Here is a 17,603-nt window from a genome sequence, read left to right as displayed (position 1 = left end):
CAGAAGATCTGAGGAAGAGGAGGAGGTTTGTTTGTAAGAGTTTTACCTTACTGATGGTTCCCTCCATAGGCTTGTGTTCATTCATGAATTCATCGAGGAAAACTTTGAAGGTGTTGACCCAGACTTTAACAGGAGATTCACTCCAGTCACGCTGCTCCAGACGCATGGTCTTCTCCAGAATGTGCTCGAACAGGGCGTAGAGATCTTTATATCGAATACTCCTGCCATCATCCATCTAAGAGAATTAAAGGATGGAGAAAATCTTTTAGGAAGATCTGAGGTCATAATGACATTGTTATGTTTCGTGGGTTTATGTGTGTACGTTTTGCTCCCTGCTTTTTTCTTCCGCTCTCAGTCAATTGGACGCATCACTGGCGAGCTTGAGCGTCAAAAGCAAAAAAAATGTGGGTGGGTCCCCTTGTTAATTAAGGGTTTTTATTCAAAATTTGCCGTTTTCATCACTCGTTTTTGATGCGATACTTCAAAATGCACATAAAATCGTAATGGAAACGTGGATACGTTATGTTTCCAATAACCTTTAAATTGCTCAAATAATTGCGCCAATTGACATTGTGAAATAAAAATACGCCCAATAGAAACAAGTAAATTTTGCAAAAACGTGCATATATCACAATATTTATCTTCATTTCACAATAGTCTTTTGTCAACAATTAAATTTTGGGCAAATCTTTAGTGGAAACACAGCTTGTGTTAGCTTACCCATAATGAGTTGTAGACCTGTTTGTAAGCACCTATAAACACATTCTGTTTTCTCTGCTAGGTATGAGTTAGGAGTGTCTGCCATTTAGTATTTTTGTTATGAGCTAGCATAGTTAAGTTTAGGTGTCACATATGCCAAAGTTTTCGGTTTTCTTTCCCCATTTGATTTTCGGTAGTCAGTTTAGTTTATGTAGGGGTTTTGGTTTGATTATTTTTTTTTATTTGGCGTCACTCACTTTTTTCCTTTTCCCTTGTTTGAGTTTTAAGCACATGTGTAACAATAAATTCAAAAATAAAGATGTTATCCTTTGCCTCTGTTTGTATCTCACTTAAGTGTTACTGAAAACATCCCCAAAAATAACATCTAACACGTATTAGACATCTGAAGAACTCACAGCCAGAGCGGTGGAATAAGAGTTGAAAATGTTGAGGCGAAACTCTTTCAAGGCTTTTTTAAACACCACGTCCACTGGTGAGTCCTTATGACAGTCTTCAGCGTTCAGATCACTGATCTACAAAACATCAGATAACACACAGATGATTCACAAGACAAACCTTTCTCATCAAAAATGTCTTTCAGTCAGTCTGGAGAAAATGAATGAATAACTTGACTTTAAAGAAAGAGCAGAACGGATAGAGACCTTCTTCATGAGGAAATCATTCATGGATCGGTAGTCTGATGTGTTGGTGAGGATGTGGAGAGAGTCGTTCTGCCAGGCTGAAGATTCCAGAGACACGCTGCTGATCTTCACGCTGCGTCTCCTCTTCATCGACATCATGCCCATCATCATCATCGGCTCCCGGTTCTCTTTGCTGTCCCGTCCACGCTCAGTGTGTTCAGGACTTCTCGGTGGAGAGTCTGAGAGAAACACGGTGTTATTACAAGACACGCACACATGTGGAGGAGTAACATGAGACGAAACATCACGTACTGTTCCTCGTGTCAGTGAGCTCAGAGTCTGCTGAACGCCCCCTGGTGGACATCTTCTTATCTCCATGCTTGCTTTTGCTCCAGAAGCGCATTTTCCCTCGGACCCTGTTAACATGAAGTCATTTTAATATGCATGTATTTATAACAGGACTCAATCGTGAGATAAAGAGTCTTTTACCTGCTGTCAGTGTGAGATAAAGACTTTCTGATAGAGTCCATCTTCCCAAGATCTCCTGAAGACATGGTCTTCTGAATCCTCTTCTGCTCCTTCTGAGATGACTTTGATATGAAGAAGAAAAGAAGAAAAAGATATATTTCTAATGAAACCAGATGTTAAATACACACCAGACCAGATTAGATAAGATCTCCAGCAAGAAGGTTTGATCCAAGGGTTACGCTCAATGTTGACACACATTTGACCAAACCAGACCTCAGTGATGAAGAGTATGAGAGACAGAGATCAAATGTGTGAGTGAGGAAGAAACTTCATCATGTCCATGTTAGAGGTCACAGGCATGTAAACGTCATCAGCAGCTTCAACCAAGTTTTGAAAAATTGGTGTCGGAAGTGAAAAAAGAAACTGAAAAGAGAGAAGATCCACCGAAATCTTTTAGTAAAGACTATCCTGATGAGGGTTCAGGTTTAGGGTTATTAGTCTTCTACTTGATTATTCGATTGGTCAGATTGGTTAATTCATGAGCTAGAGTAACTAAAGTCAGTCAGGAGGATTTGAGGGCTTGCACACTTACCAAACATAAAATAACAACTGCACGACTACTCCTATTTCTCACTCCTCAACAGTGGCTATGTTTACATGCACAACATTTTGTCAATCCGATTGAATTTAATTCGATTGCAGGTTATGAAAATACAGTTTATATAAACCCTAAACATTGCAATCTCATTAAACTGTTATTTTACATGTACAATCTATATAATCCCAAACCCACAGCCAGGGTTGCCAGATTCACGTATCAAAACCATCCCAATGGACATCCAAAACTAGCCCAAATACCAATAACTAATGAACAAAATCCTTTCATCTTTAACCCGCAGAAAAACAACAACTGGGAGAAAAAAAAACCGCAAAATGAGAAGACTTGGCAACCCCAATGAGCGCACAGCATCTCTCGTCAAGTTCATGCTTTATCTCTGGATTAAAGTCAAAGCTGAGTTGGAGAAAGTTGTTCTCAACTCATTTCCGCCAGCCTTTTTTTTAAGTTGCCCACCAACATTTTTTTGTGATTTTCACAAAATGCCTCACAGGAAATTTTTCTTATATAAATATACAAATATATCAAATAAAATAACAAACCCTCAGTTTTTTTAAACAAACAAAATGGGAAGGACTTTTGATAGAGATCAGATTCAAAACAGAGAGTGAAAAAAAATTTTGCTTCAGTTTTTTATAAACTGGGTAAATGGATAATTGCAGAATTACAGATTACAGTAAAAACTTGTCAGAAAAAGCGTCATTGGCAGGGAAATGTTTTCTCTTAATTGATGAGAAAACTCATCAATGGCGGGGAAAGAGTTTATTTTTGAAAGGCACAATGCTATTTTATTTCTTTATGTAATGTTATGAAAAACATCAACTCTGCATATTGTACAGCGCGTGACACCTTTTACTTAATAATGCATTGCCATGGCCTTGCTATTGCGTGTTTCTGTAATGAGAATACAATCGAAATTTGCATCTGATCAACTTCAATTGTATTGATTATATGAAGACTTTTAAATCCGATTAAGCCATCAATATAATTCCAAACGGATTATTTGGTTGCATGTAAACGTAGCTACTGAGAGTCACATTTAAATCCAAGAGTTAATACACGAATCCCTTAAATAAGAGTTACTCTGTTTTCTATGTATGGATCAGTGTGCAAAGCTCCATTCGGGAATCATGTTTGGGATCTGGGCTCAGTTTTACCATCTCAGAGTCGCTGTGGCAGGCCGGGTCGGGCTCAGGTGAACCCGGGGATGCTGGGAGGGGAAGTGTGCGAAACAGCACAGGCGTGTACTCGTATTCATCATCTTCATCCTCATTAGAATCCACCTCTGTGCTACAGGCACGGGTGAGGAAATCAGAGCGAGTCCCAGCCATGCGAGCTTTCTTTTTACCACCCGCTGTGGTCACCTGATCATTTACATTGATCGTGTTAATTCATGATATTTATGGGTCAAAACTCATCCTGAATTTTCAGATAGACAGGTGATGAGATCCTCATGTGATGAGGTCATGTGTGTAGAAGAAACCAAACACTGTTACAGTGCCATTAAATTTAAAAACAACTGAGAGTATAAATGTATTTGTTGGTTTGTTCTCACCTCTCTGTTCTTCAGAGATCTGAATCCTGCTTCTCGTTGGATAGCTAAAGAACGTTCTTGATTCACCAGATCTTTATCTGACCTGAAAAACACACAAAATGTACCAAACAGATTTATACAGAACATTGACTGACTTCACAAAGACTTTTTAATACATTTGCATGGCTTCAAAAATTATTCGGAGACCAAAGTCATTAAAAAAGTTAAGGTCACCACATTACAATCAAAATATCAATGCATGTGTCAAAAAAGATGGTAGAACTTTTCTCCCAAATAACTGTATAGTAGACATGCACATTGTGAAGAGCTGAAGAGCAAATGCAAGTCTAAACTCACTTGGAAAAGGTGAGTCGACTGCGTTTGGTCAGATTAGATGGTTTCTCTTTCATACTGATACTGATGCTCTGAGTGACTTTCTTCTGAGATGCTTCTGATGTCACTTCCTGTTCTGTTGTCTCCACCCTCCGGTCCAGCTGGAGGGGTTGAGAGGTGGGCTGAGAAGAGGATAAGCTAAGATTGCTTTGAGTCTCAGCTGTTGAGGTCGACTGAAGTTTTGGAAGAGCATGAACTCCATTCCATTGATCTTCTGAGAGAGTTTCAGCAGCTGGTATCTCCATAGGTTCTTTCTCTGGTTTCTGTGGGGCTTTCATGCCGCTCTGGTCCTTCTGCATGCTGATAATGACGATCATCGACTCTTTCTTCTCACGGAGCTGCTTGGTGCCGGTTGGTGTCCCTGGCGCACTTTTGGCCGGACTGCTTTCTTCATCTGGGATGTAGAAGCAGGGTTTTAGTGGCGGTGGGGTTGGCGAGCGTTCGTTTCGGTTCACCTCCATCGGCTCAGATTTTTCCTGCTGCTGCTGAGGAGGACGTTCGGACGTCTCTGGTTTTTCATCATGAGAGATGAGGAGCTCAGAGCTATCCTGGCTCTCTAAAGAAGCGTGAGGTGAGGAAGGCAGATGCTCGCCGACTGTTATTTCAGTCTGATCCGAGTTAGGTAAGGAACCGGATCGGACTTTGAGCAGCTCTAAACTGAACGTGGCTTGCTCGAGTTCTCGTTTTCTCCGGCTCTCGCGTTTGTTACGGCTCTTCAGCGTGCTGTCGTCTACGGGACGAGGAAGATCGACAGATCGCTTCTCTTGTTCCTCCCGTGGAGGCTCCTCAGATAAAGGTTCAGATATCTCCATGTCCGGCTGAGTCATCTGGACTTCAAACGTGTTTTGATGGACATGTAAACTTCTCATCTCAGTGTTTAGATGCTCTTCAGCATCAAGTGTTTTCTGTTGTCTCTGCTGCTCTCTCAGAATGCGGCACCTCGAGAAAACAGAATTACATTTTTCAGAGTAATCTCATTGATAAAAGATTATTAAAAAAAAATAGAAATGAGATGATTGTTGCAAAGCAGTAACATAAATGGATGCTATAATAATATTAACCATTTCCCCGCCATTATTGAGTTCAATTGAGAAAAAAAAGCTTCCCTGCCAATGACAAGTTTTTACGGTAATCTATATTTCTGCTATTATTCACTAGGTGTCACTCTTACACATCTTATAAAATAATAAAGCATTAACTGATCCAAAAACAGTAAAAACTCTGTTTATGTTTTGAGGATCGTTCTGAATCTGATCTCTATCAAAAGTCCTTCACAAAAATGCAATTATCTCAGCTTTTTGCTCAAAATTTTTGCTGGGTATTTAAAAAAAAAAAAAAAAAAAAACGGCCCACATATGAAAGATGATAAAAAGAGAACAAATGAAGATTTTTTTTTGTTTGAAAGCAAAGGGTCTCATTTTTATATATTGTATGTTTAAATATTTAACCCCTGAACTTTCACCAGTCCCTTATACGGGACACCTAAGTGTACTTCAATATTTTGTACATTTGTATAGAATCATTACAAACTACACATCGTCAGAAAGGTCTTAAGCCTCTAGAAAACATATTTGAGCAGTGATTTATAATTTATTTAAATTATGTAGGACGAGTAAGCGATTCATTTATGAAAAGAGCATCAAAACATTGATATTCCTGCTAAATGTCACTGTCCCGCCAGCCGGACGCCTACTTTTACTTCAGTGTTTTGCATGTGAATTCTTATCCAATAATAATAAACTATATATCATTGGAAAGCTCTAAGAGTGAAGTTTTTATATATTTTCAAAACCTTTTTGCAGTAATAATAATGCAGTGACAGTTTTTTTTTAAAATCTGTGACAAGGGCATGGATCAACCAATAAAAAGGTGAGATGCATTTTTTGGTGATTTTAACTTGACATTTAAAATCACAGCTATTTGAGACTTATGGATTCATTTTTACACCATTTCTGTCATACAACAATTATATTTTTATCATTTTATTTAAAAATGAATATGTTATTGCATTATTTTTATTTATTAAAATAAATGTAAAGTTCTATAAAAAATATTCTAGACCAAAAATGCCAAAGTTATATTAATTTAAAGGTGCACATCAACATTTCACCCCCACATTCAAAAGGGGGATGAGAAGAAAATGTTATGGAAGGCATTAAACTTTTGTAAAAATCATAAAAATGTTGGTGGGCAACTTTAAAAAAAAAAAAAACCCTGGCAGGTAAAGAGTTAATAAAATGCTGGTCATTGTGAAAGATTACAACGTCATTGATCTGTGATGAATAAGGTGGTGATGTATCAGCTATGGCAAGCCGTTTTTACTTTTATTCGTTGTGTTCTTGATATCAACAATTCAATTTTCACTAGTTAAAATTTTAATTCTTGATATCAAGAATTGAATTATTGATGTCGACAGTCGAGTTCTTGATATGAAGAATTCAATTGTTACTAGTTAAAAATGTTAATTCTTGATATCAATAATTTGATTGTCACTAGTGACTATTTTAATTTCTGATATCATGAATGGGATTTTGTTACTAGTAAGAAAGCCATTTTAGATATCTGAAATTATATTGATATCATAAATAAAATTTCAGATAACAGAAATTAACATTGTAACTAGTGACAATTGAATTCTTCATATCAAGTATTAACATTGTTACTAGTGGAAATGTAATTGTTGATATCAAGAATTAAAATTCTAACTAGTGAAAATTGAATTGTTGATATGAAGAACTCAACGAATAAATGTTAAAACGGCTTGCCATAATCATCATCATTGGTTTATATCCATTACCTCTGTCGAGTCTGATGCCCCCTGCAGGTGGCCTGTAGCGTTACGACTGCCCTGCGCAGCTGCAGGTATCTCTGTCTCTGTCTGTACGTCTGCCAGGTCACCTGTATGAGTTGGGCTGCGTTCGCTCGTGTCTGCAGGCATCTCCTCCAGCGTCTCTGGATGAGTAAAGCTGCATTTTTCTTCATCACGTACAGACGTCTCTCTCTGTAACCTCGCCATGCTGCCTGCAGAAAAACTACAGCCTCCTGCTGAAGCTCTTCATCACATGAGCTCTCGATGGCACGCATTAACATACAGTCACGCCACCAACTCTGTAATGACACAAAGAATAAAAAGTTATGAATGCTCAGTTGAAAACACAAATCCTGTCACTATTTCACAGATATCAAAACCTTGCAAAAAAGTAGCAAAAAATGCTTAAAGCAAGAAAAAAACACAATCTGCTCGTAGTAAAATGTCTCTTGTTGATATGTGGATGATGTACCTGAATGAGTCGAGCGGCTCGTCTCTGACTGCAGAAGAGTTTTCTCTCCTGATGACTCCTGAAGCATCGCTGTAAACACACGATTCTCCTCAACACCTCCTGATGAAGATCATCCTGTAACCTCTGACGTGACTGCTCACGCAAAAACACCTGAGAGAAAAAAACAAACAAATTTCAAATACTTCATTTTCTAGCATCATGACTGACCTCTTGATGAGTTTGTTCGTTACCATCGTTCTTCCCACTTGATACGTGTTTGGATCGAGGTCGATGGTCTGCAGAAACTCTCTGATGCTCATCTGAGCAGAACAAAATCCAGCAGGTAGCAGCAGATGAAAGTGATGAGCAAAATCCTAAAAAACACACGAGATCTCTTTTAAAAACCACTTCACTTCACTTCACGTTTGTGTATTTTGTGTGTATTTGACAAACCTGAAAGGTGTATTTAACGCTGTATCCAGACTGCCGTATCCTGACCGTCTCTAACATCCCAGTATATCTCAGCTGTCTCAGGACAAGAGCGTCATTGAAACGCAAGGGAAGCTACGAGACATTAACACATCGAATCACAAAGAGTGTCTAGATGAAGGATCACAAAAACAGAACATAACATGAAGTCACAAAAACATAATATATCATGAAGTTTACCTTCTCTGCATTTGACCGGATGCATTTCACAAAGTACGGCTCGGATTGGCCCAACGTTTCCATGAGTTTATTCAAAGACACCTGAATCATAAGAGATGAAGAAATATTTTCAGCTCTGTACAATCTCCAAAGTCAAATCATTTTAAGAGGACATTTCACAAGACTTTTTAAAATCCCCGGAGAACGTATGTGAAGTGTTCTCATATTTTTTTACATGCTTGCAGAGAATGGTTTACCAAAACTAAGTTAATGGGTTGATCTTTTTCACATTTTCTAGGCTAATAGAAGCACTGGGGACCCAATTATAGCACTTAAACATGGAAAAAGTCTTTTCAAAGATTTTCATGATGTCACCTTTAAAATAATTGTAAAAAATTGCATGTTGTGTATTTATTTAAATCATTGCTCAAGAAAATAAATCCAGTGTTGAAATTTGAATATTAAGATCCAAAGGTCCTAAATTTCTGCACCCATCGTATCATCTAACAAAAATTGTGTTGGACTTATCAGGTGAATAATGAATACATGAATTTATTATTTACATTGACCATCAATAAATCAGTCTGTATTAAAGGTTTAGTTGAGATCTCACGTTAAACTGTGCGCTGATGCTCGGTGGTTTCTTCTTCTTGTGTAGATGCAGAAGTGATTTAGTGATGCGGTCGTGAAGCGTCAGACAGCTCAAATACTTCAATGATTTCACATCCAGCAGATGCTGAAGACACAAGAAAACAGATGAGTTAAGTTAACAGTCAGTATGTTCACCTACAGTACCATGCACTTTATTACCACAGTAAACATGACATGACCGCATCACTCAATCATATGTGTACTCTACTAAAGGATGTTTTAGTCTCATTCAGGTGTATATAACAGAAACAAAACTAAATTTCCCTGTCCTATGAGATCATGAGATCTGTCTGAAAGCATCTTTAAAAGATAAAGATCTGACTTTGACCCTCTGGTGTGAAGTTTTAATATTATTTAACAACATCAGCACTCGTGTGAGACGGTCTGTACCTTCGGGAGACTCAGCTTCGTCTTGTAGTTCTTGTTTCGCCTTCAGAAGACAGAAAGTGTTTATGAGATTAATAACCAAAGTGAAACTAGTTTAAAACTCGATCATCATAGTGATCTGACTCACATTAGGATGCCCTGAGCTCTCTCCAGAAGTTTGTTATTAGCGCTGTTCACAAAAATTCCCTCTTCTTCATGGGATGAGCTGAAGGATCTCGTGCTACGAACATTACAGCCATCCCTGAGAAAACATTCACTGCTCGATACAGCCTCAAAACTGGCTAATATATACTGTATCAGATCCCAGCATGTAAATGTTTGATTTTATTTCATACCTGGGGATTTTCTCACCAAGCGTGTTTGTTCCTTGCAGGTCTGACAGCGGCGTGCGTGGCATTTTTCTACTGATACATGAATCTGTCAAAGACAACCAGTTGTTATCATTACAAGGTCATAAAACACTTCAGATCTTTACATGTACACTACATGAAATCAACAACCTTATCATCTATTATGTGTTATTTTAAGAAAAATATAAAGTGAACCATTAACCAAAGACCCCTGTCTGACTGTATAGAAGAATAAAGATGAGCTACAACTATACCATCTCTAGCTGGTTTGTTATTAATGACTAGTTAACCAATGTGACCCAAAAGAGTGAATAAAATAGTGTTTAATATCCCATAAACATTTTTATTGTGAGATTGTGCAGTCTTACTGTATCTGTCATCTTTACAGCGCTGCAGGATCTCAAGGCTCCGCTGGTGAACGGGGTGATGAAGAAAACTGAAGCTGTCCACGCTTTTACGATTCTGAAGCGGAGAATCAGAACCTAGAAATGAAAGAGAGAGTAAATACAGTCATTGAGTCGCTCAAATGTGTTTTAATTGTGTCACTTAAACAAAATAACAACTGATGTGAAATCTAAACATTTCTGTGTTTTTGAGTAGTTGTGCTTATTAAACAAAAATCATTTTTTGTGCATTTACACATGAAAACCCTTATGAAAAATCCAGCTAAGTGAGCTGGTTTTAGCTGGTCTCACAGCTTGGTTTTAGCTGATACTGCTGGTGTAGCAAGCTGGTCTGTGTTTTGGTCACCTTTTAAGCCCAGCTTAGACCAGCTACTGCCAACTTAAACCAGCTAAAACCAGCTACCAGCTTATGGTGGTCTTTGATGGATTTTTTAGTAGATAAAGACAAAATTGAGATGCACCAATACATCCATCAATAATTGGTATTGGTCGATAAAAACGATTTTAAACACTATTGGATGATCGTTTATACAGTGTTTAATCATGGCCGATTCATCCTGTCAATCAAAAGAGAACATGAAAATGCAATGAATTTGAGCTCTGTGTATAAAAAAAATGTACAAAAAACATCACTGGTTTAATGTTCAATATTAACTCTTTCCACACCATTTTTTATGATTTTCACAAAAAGTGTAATGCCTTCCAGAAAAATGTCTTTTTTAAATATGAAAATATAACATAAAAAATAAAAGAATGAAGAACAAAAAAAAACACGTTCCCATCTTAATTTGTTCTCTTTTTATAACCTCTCAAATATGGGTAGGTTTCTTCAAAAATACAGATTTTAAGCAAAAAGCTGAGATAATTGCATTTTTTTAATGACTTTAGTTAGAGATCAGATTCAGAGCGATTTTTACTGTTTTTGGATCAGTGGATGCTTCAGTGTTTTACAAGTTGTGTAAGATCGACACCTAGTGGATAATAACGGAAATATGGATCGCCATAAAAACTCATCATTGTCAGGGAAGCGTTTTCTCTTAATTGACAAGATAAGTCATCAATAGCGGGAAAAGAGTTAATAATCATTTGAATAACATTCAGAAAATTACATCTTTAGAATTTAGTTTATGCAAGTTAATATAACCACCAAATTATCGGTTTCGAACAATATCAGTCTGAATAATCGGCTATCGATAGAACATTTTTATATCTGTGCATCTCTAATAAAAATAAATGCTTTCCTTTCTTTTGTATATTTCCTTTATTTGTGCAATTTGTATTGATACTTTGGCAACCTTACATTTGGCTAACAAGGCACTTTAAAATCAACTACATTTATAATGAATCACTAGTAGAAGCATTTATCCAAAACAATACAATGAGGAACAACACAAGCACCTGCACATACAAGAGTCAATAATAAAACTTATGTATGTGTTTCAATGACAGCATCACAGATACTGAAACACTCACAGAGGAAGTGATGCGTACACAACTGTGGTTAAATGTTTATGGCAGGACAAAATACCTGCAGTGAGAAAACACACACGCACGCACACACACACGCACACACAGAGTTGTGTACGCATCACTTCCTCTTTGCGTGCTGTAGTCTTCACAGATCTATATTTCAGTAGTCCAGAACGGTTATATGGTCTCTGCGGTGATAAATAATAGAGCAGTGATGCATCATTGGATATTAACTCATGCTCACGTGATTGTGAGGAACATCTGAGGTTGTTAATTATTTATTTTGAAGTGTCAAGTCTCAACAGACGTCTGTGAACTTTAAAGTCAGTCATACGCGTATAAGACAACACAACAGGATCTTCATGTTTAATGTGTGTTTATCAGATATGACACCTCACCGCTCTTTTTGTCTTTGTGTTGTTTGCCGGCCTCACGGAAGGCGACGACGGCTCTGAAGTACGCTCGGAGAACGGCCCAGCGGAACGTCGCCACCGGATGAATTCCCATCAGACTACAGATGAAACCACTATGACTGCTCTTCAGAAGAGCCACGATATCCGGACGCATGTGATCCGTGTTCTTCTCTCGGAAATCCTGCGGGAACATCACAAGAGTTTTTTATTAAGAGTGGACACATTTCATGATTCTCGTTTGTCTTGTGAACTCTCTCGTTTATACACAGATGTTTGTATTTCAGTATTTTGTCTTTAGTTGAATTATATTAAATTGTGTGTGTAGTGTAGATTTGTGTCTGTCTGGCAAACATGTGCTCCAAATACACTCACGCCCGGGGGACTATCAAACCAATCAGATTAAACCACAGAATTAGGTCACTGGAAGTGTTTGTGTACATGCATATGCTCACTTAAATCACACACATGCATGCAAAAGTGCAACAAAATACAAAAAAGTGCTCCAATCACAGATTATGATTTCTTATGGCTCTTCACCTTGACTCCATATTTGACTTTTCCAGCGTAATGTCGAATGATGAACGCTGATTCCATAACAGCAGGAAACTCAATGTAACCGCTTCCCTCGTGCTGACGCTTAAACTTATCCAGAAGAGTCTGATTAGACGCCTGTGGAAAACTACAAAACAACCAAAATACACAACCAGCATTAAAAACATGAGTTGGTTAAACTATTAACATATGAACCTGTTTACACGCAAAGTCGCCCTACTGAAAAGACCATTTAAAACCCACCTAAGCTGGTCTCCCAGCCTGGTTTTAGCAGGTTAAGATGGTGTAGCATGCTGGTTTTGAAAACATTATAATTTTAAGCTTCCAGCCTGACCAGATTGGCTAAGATGATTGGTTAGTCTTATGTGGTTTAAGATGGAAGTCGTTGGTTTAAGCTCATCCTTCCGGGTCAGCTAAACAAAAAACTCTTAAACCAGCCTGCAACACCAGCTTAACCAGCTATAATCAAGCTAGGAGACCTTAGACTGGTTTTAGCTGATCTTTTTAGTAGGGCTGTCTGTTGTTCTTTAAGTTCAGTGCATGCCATTAAAATCATATTAAATATTTACAAAATCTCCATCGTTCCGTTAATGCACTTTCAATAACTAAAGTTAACGAATGCATTCATTAGATCATTCTATGATATTTTTAACAAATGATATTTGACAGATATCTCTGGATCATAATGAAATAATGTGATGTTAATGTCATTTACTTGCACTCTTCATCCAGCAGATGGAGCAGCGCTGTGGGCTTCTTACTGATCAGATTTATGCAGGCTGTGTTATCAATGTAATCGATCATGTGCCAGCTGATCCCTTCTGATCGATATTTCTCCTGATCACAGACACATATCACATCAATACAACACACTGGACAACAAAACCAATCCTTGAAACTGAATAAATGTCTGAAAGCTTTCCATTTATGCATGGTATTGTATTTGGCTGAGATATACAACTATTTGAAAATCTGGAATCTGAGGGTGCAAAAAATCTAAATATTGAGAAAATCATCTTTAGAGTCCTTAGCGAATACATTTTTATATTTTTAAAATGGGAAATTTACAAAATAACTTCATGGAATATGATCTTTACTTAATATCCTAATGATTTTTGGTAAAAAAAAGACCCATATAATTTATTGTTGGCTATTGCTACAATTATGAATGGTTTTGTGGTCCAGGGTCACATCTTTTTCATAGGAAACATCAGGTTTTCTCAAAGCAGTTTAAAAAATAGATTTTGACAGTGCCTTTCAGAGGCATCATGCCCATTCAAACTGTGCCATCTCAGATTTTTGAACAAAGTTTGCATGCAAGCTCAAAATCAATGAAGCATCTTTTCATCTGTTACTTTGTTTAATGATCAGTTCTTCACTTTACTCTGCAATTTTCGATGTGTAATATATGATGCAAAAATGCATTTCTGTAATAATTTAATATAAATATGTATAGTTTAAAGGCTATTTTTATGTTTCAATGCAATTCAATGTGAAATGTGAAGATAAATGAAAAATTACAGCATTACATTAAGATCTACTTGCGTTGCATTAAAGGTAAGAATATAAATGCATTTAAGACATGACTAAATCAGACAAAAAGCTTTCAAAGTTTGCATGAACGGACATAATGTATTTCTTATTTTGAACAAATTTAATCAGGATGTTTATGTTGGGGAAATAAACTTTCTAAATTACAATTTAATTGACTTAGATTTTCAGGGACATATGACCTCATGTATCTTTTTTTAGTCAGTCTGTGTTTAAAGTGTAATGTAATAATAAATATTTCCATATAAAACTGTTTAAATATTATGACTATCAAACAGATCTGATGTTTATAATCTGTGAGATGAGGAGAGTTGATAGCAGCGTGTCAATCTTTAACTAATGATTGTTATAGAAGTAGAAATAAAGGAGCAGTTGATGTTCAGGGTGTAAATATTATAAAACTCAAACCCTGAGGAGAACAGCTGGAGTTTTATGTATTTACTCTGAACACAATTCACAAAGTTAAGATAAGATGGACGATAGACATACTAATGTGAGCTGATCTGTGAGCTGTGTATCTTTTCTAAAACAAAACATGTGATCTCTAATATAACAACCAGACCTGATCTGAAATCATGTGTACTGTACTGTATGTTAGCTGTGATGTCATCAACATCTTAAAGACTATGGTATGAGTTTACCTGCTCCAGTTTAAAGATGTGCTGGTTAAAATAATGCTGAAGAGTTTCATTTGCAAAGTTGATGCAGAATTGTTCGAAACTGTTGTTCTCGTAATCCTCAAAGCCGAAGATGTCCAGCACCCCGATCGACAAAATCTACAACACAACAATCACAACTGATGAAGTGTCTGTTTATCATATTAGGACTGATCTCAGTACAGTCTTGTTTATATGAACAAGATATACAGATTCACATGAAGTCTACCTTAGATGAATCCTCCAGGTCTTTATTATAAAGCAGCGCGTGATTTGTGCGGAAGACGATCCAGTCGAACAGAGCGCCGTACAGAGACTTTGCCATCGAGTCTCGCACCGTCCCCGCCTGCAGACACAGATGTGCATCAATAAAACCAACACACAACATCTGCACATGATCACATAATCAACAATACACAACTGAAGTCAATGACATGATTAACATGCGCTGTTACATTAAAGCGACACTATGTAGTTTTTTTTACCTTTAAATAATGTCTCTAAAATTATTTCAGTGATAGAACAACTTTTAATTGGACAAATTGTACTGTTGCTGCAACCTGAGCAGCCTCCTAGCTGCTACAAGCACACTCTGAAAGTGGCGGTGGAGGGTAGGAAACACAGCCCCGCCCCTGCAGAAGAGTGTCTGATACCAGGCATTGTTGCGCTTTTCAACCACATGGGGGAGCTGTAAGTCATTTCTACATGGAAACTACATAGTGTTGCTTTAAATATATCGAATAAAATGATTTAAAACTAGACTTATAGTCTTATTTCTACAACCCCAAAACAGAAAAAGTTGGGACACTGTAGAAATTGTGAGTAAAAAAGGAATGGAATAATTTACAAATCTCATAAACTTATATTTTATTCAAAGTAGAATATAGATAACATATCAAATGTTGAAAGTAAGATATTTTGAAATGTCATGCCAAATATTGGCTCATTTTGGATTTCATGAGAGCTACACATTCCAAAAAAAGTTGGGACAGGAAGCAATAAGAGGCCAGAAAAGTTAAATGTGCATATAAAGGAACAGCTGGAGGAGGACCAATGTTTAGGAATGGGAATGTTGTCCTATTCTTGTCTAATACAGACTCCTAGTTGCTCAACTGTCTTAGGTCTTCTTTGTCGCATCTTTCGCTTTATGATGCACCAAATCTTTTCTTTGGGTGAAAGATCTGGACTGCAGGTTGGCCATTTCAGTACTCAGATCCTTCTTCTACGCAGTCTTGATGTTGTAATTGATGCAGTATGTGGTCTGGCATTGTCATGTTGGAAAATGCAAGGTCTTCCCTGAAAGAGACGACGTCTGAATGGGATCATATGTATCTAGAACTTGGATAAACCTTTCAGCATTGATGGTGCCTTTCCAGATGTGTAAGCTGACCATGCCACACGCACTCATGCAACCCCAAACCATCAGAGATGCAGGCTTCTGAAAAGAGCGCTAATAACAACTTGGGTTGTCATTGTCCTCTTTAGTCCGGATGAAATGGCATCCCAGTTTTTCAAAAAGAACTTCAAATTTTGATTCGTTGGACCACAGATCAGTTTTCCACTTTGCCAAAGTCCATTTTAAATGAGCCTTGCCCAGGGAAAACGCCTGTGCTTCTGGATCATGTTTAGATATGGCTTCTTTTTTGACCTATAGAGTTTTAGTGGCAACAGCGAATGGCACGGTGGATTGTGTTCACTGACAATGCTTTCTGGAAGTATTCCTGAGCCCATGTTGTGATTTCCATTACAGTAGCATTCCTGTATGTGATGCAGTGCCATCTAAGAGCCCGAAGATCACAGGCATCCGGTATGGTTTTCCGGTCTTGACCCTTACGCACAGAGATTGTTCCAGATTCTCTGAATCTTTGAATGATATTATGCACTGTAGATGATGATAACTTCAATCTCATTGCAATTTTTCTCTGAGAAGCTCAGAAAACTATTTTTCGCTGCAGCATTGGGGGAATTGGTGATTCTCTGCCCATCTTGACCTCTGAGAGACACTGCCATTCTGAGAGGCTCTTTTTATACCCAATCATGTTGCCAATTGACCTAATAAGTTGCAAATTGGTCTTTCAACTGTTCCTTATATGTACATTAAAGGGATAGTTCGGCCAAAAACGATATTAAACCCATGATTTACTCACCCCCAAGCTGTCCGAGTTGCATATGTCCATCGTTTTTCAGACAAACACATTTTCGGATATTTTAGAAAATATTTTAGATCTTTCTGTTGATTAAATGTAATGTTATGGGGTCCAGCAATAGTCCACGACCTTCAAGTCCAAAAAAGTGCGTCCATCCTTCACAAATTAAATCCAAACGGCTCCAGGATGATAAACAAAGGTCTTCTGTGGGTAATCCGTGCGGTGTTGTTGTAGAAATATCCATATTTAAAATGTTATTAACGTTATAAACTACCTTCCGGTAGCGCCGCCATTTTGGAGTGATGCGCATTCAGGATGAGAGCTTACGCAGCGTACAGAGTTTCTCTGCTGCTGCTCTGTCCCCCCGCCCTCCGAATTTGTCATACGTCACTAAGAAAAGTGCGTACACTACGCTAATACTCTCTCCTGAGTCTAAGATGGCGGCGCTACCGGAAGGTAGTTTATAACGTTAATAACATTTTAAATATGGATATTTCTACAACAACACCGCACGGATTACCCACAGAAGACCTTTGTTTATCATCCTGGAGCCGTTTGGATTTAATTTGTGAAGGATGGACGCACTTTTTTGGACTTGAAGATCGTGGACTATTGCTGGACCCCGTAACATTACATTTAATGAACAGAAAGATCTAAAATATTTTCTAAAATATCCGAAAATGTGTTTGTCTGAAAAACGATGGACATATGCAACTCGGACAGCTTGGGGGTGAGTAAATCATGGGTTTAATATCATTTTTGG

At 37.6% G+C, this 17,603-nt stretch overlaps 1 protein-coding gene across 4 annotated transcripts in view; it reads right to left on the bottom strand.

Annotated features, from left to right (window-relative positions):
* myo9ab (myosin IXAb) overlaps positions 1–17,603 on the bottom strand; it is a 76,631-nt gene that overhangs the window by 11,013 nt on the left and 48,015 nt on the right. For 3 of the 4 annotated variants that reach the window (XM_065277345.2, XM_065277342.2, XM_065277343.2), the window contains exons 10-32: positions 14,923–15,039; positions 14,679–14,813; positions 13,202–13,323; positions 12,472–12,613; positions 11,920–12,115; positions 10,016–10,129; positions 9,633–9,714; positions 9,425–9,538; positions 9,301–9,340; positions 8,873–8,995; positions 8,281–8,361; positions 8,065–8,175; positions 7,863–7,985; positions 7,633–7,782; positions 7,149–7,459; positions 4,316–5,290; positions 3,980–4,061; positions 3,582–3,788; positions 1,830–1,930; positions 1,653–1,756; positions 1,362–1,579; positions 1,116–1,232; positions 47–235 (exon numbers count right to left, since the gene is read on the bottom strand). In XM_065277345.2, coding sequence (XP_065133417.1) covers positions 47–235; positions 1,116–1,232; positions 1,362–1,579; positions 1,653–1,756; positions 1,830–1,930; positions 3,582–3,788; positions 3,980–4,061; positions 4,316–5,290; positions 7,149–7,459; positions 7,633–7,782; positions 7,863–7,985; positions 8,065–8,175; positions 8,281–8,361; positions 8,873–8,995; positions 9,301–9,340; positions 9,425–9,538; positions 9,633–9,714; positions 10,016–10,129; positions 11,920–12,115; positions 12,472–12,613; positions 13,202–13,323; positions 14,679–14,813; positions 14,923–15,039 — 3,954 coding nt within the window. The remainder of the gene's footprint in view (positions 1–46; positions 236–1,115; positions 1,233–1,361; positions 1,580–1,652; positions 1,757–1,829; positions 1,931–3,581; positions 3,789–3,979; positions 4,062–4,315; positions 5,291–7,148; positions 7,460–7,632; positions 7,783–7,862; positions 7,986–8,064; positions 8,176–8,280; positions 8,362–8,872; positions 8,996–9,300; positions 9,341–9,424; positions 9,539–9,632; positions 9,715–10,015; positions 10,130–11,919; positions 12,116–12,471; positions 12,614–13,201; positions 13,324–14,678; positions 14,814–14,922; positions 15,040–17,603) is intronic. The other variant, XM_065277346.2, reaches the window with a different exon arrangement.

This window comes from Paramisgurnus dabryanus, chromosome 23 (assembly GCF_030506205.2).
Source record: "Paramisgurnus dabryanus chromosome 23, PD_genome_1.1, whole genome shotgun sequence".
NCBI classification, from domain to species: domain Eukaryota; kingdom Metazoa; phylum Chordata; class Actinopteri; order Cypriniformes; family Cobitidae; genus Paramisgurnus; species Paramisgurnus dabryanus.
The sequence above is the reverse complement of the archived record's forward strand: the minus strand, read 5'-3'. Positions and strand labels throughout refer to the sequence as shown.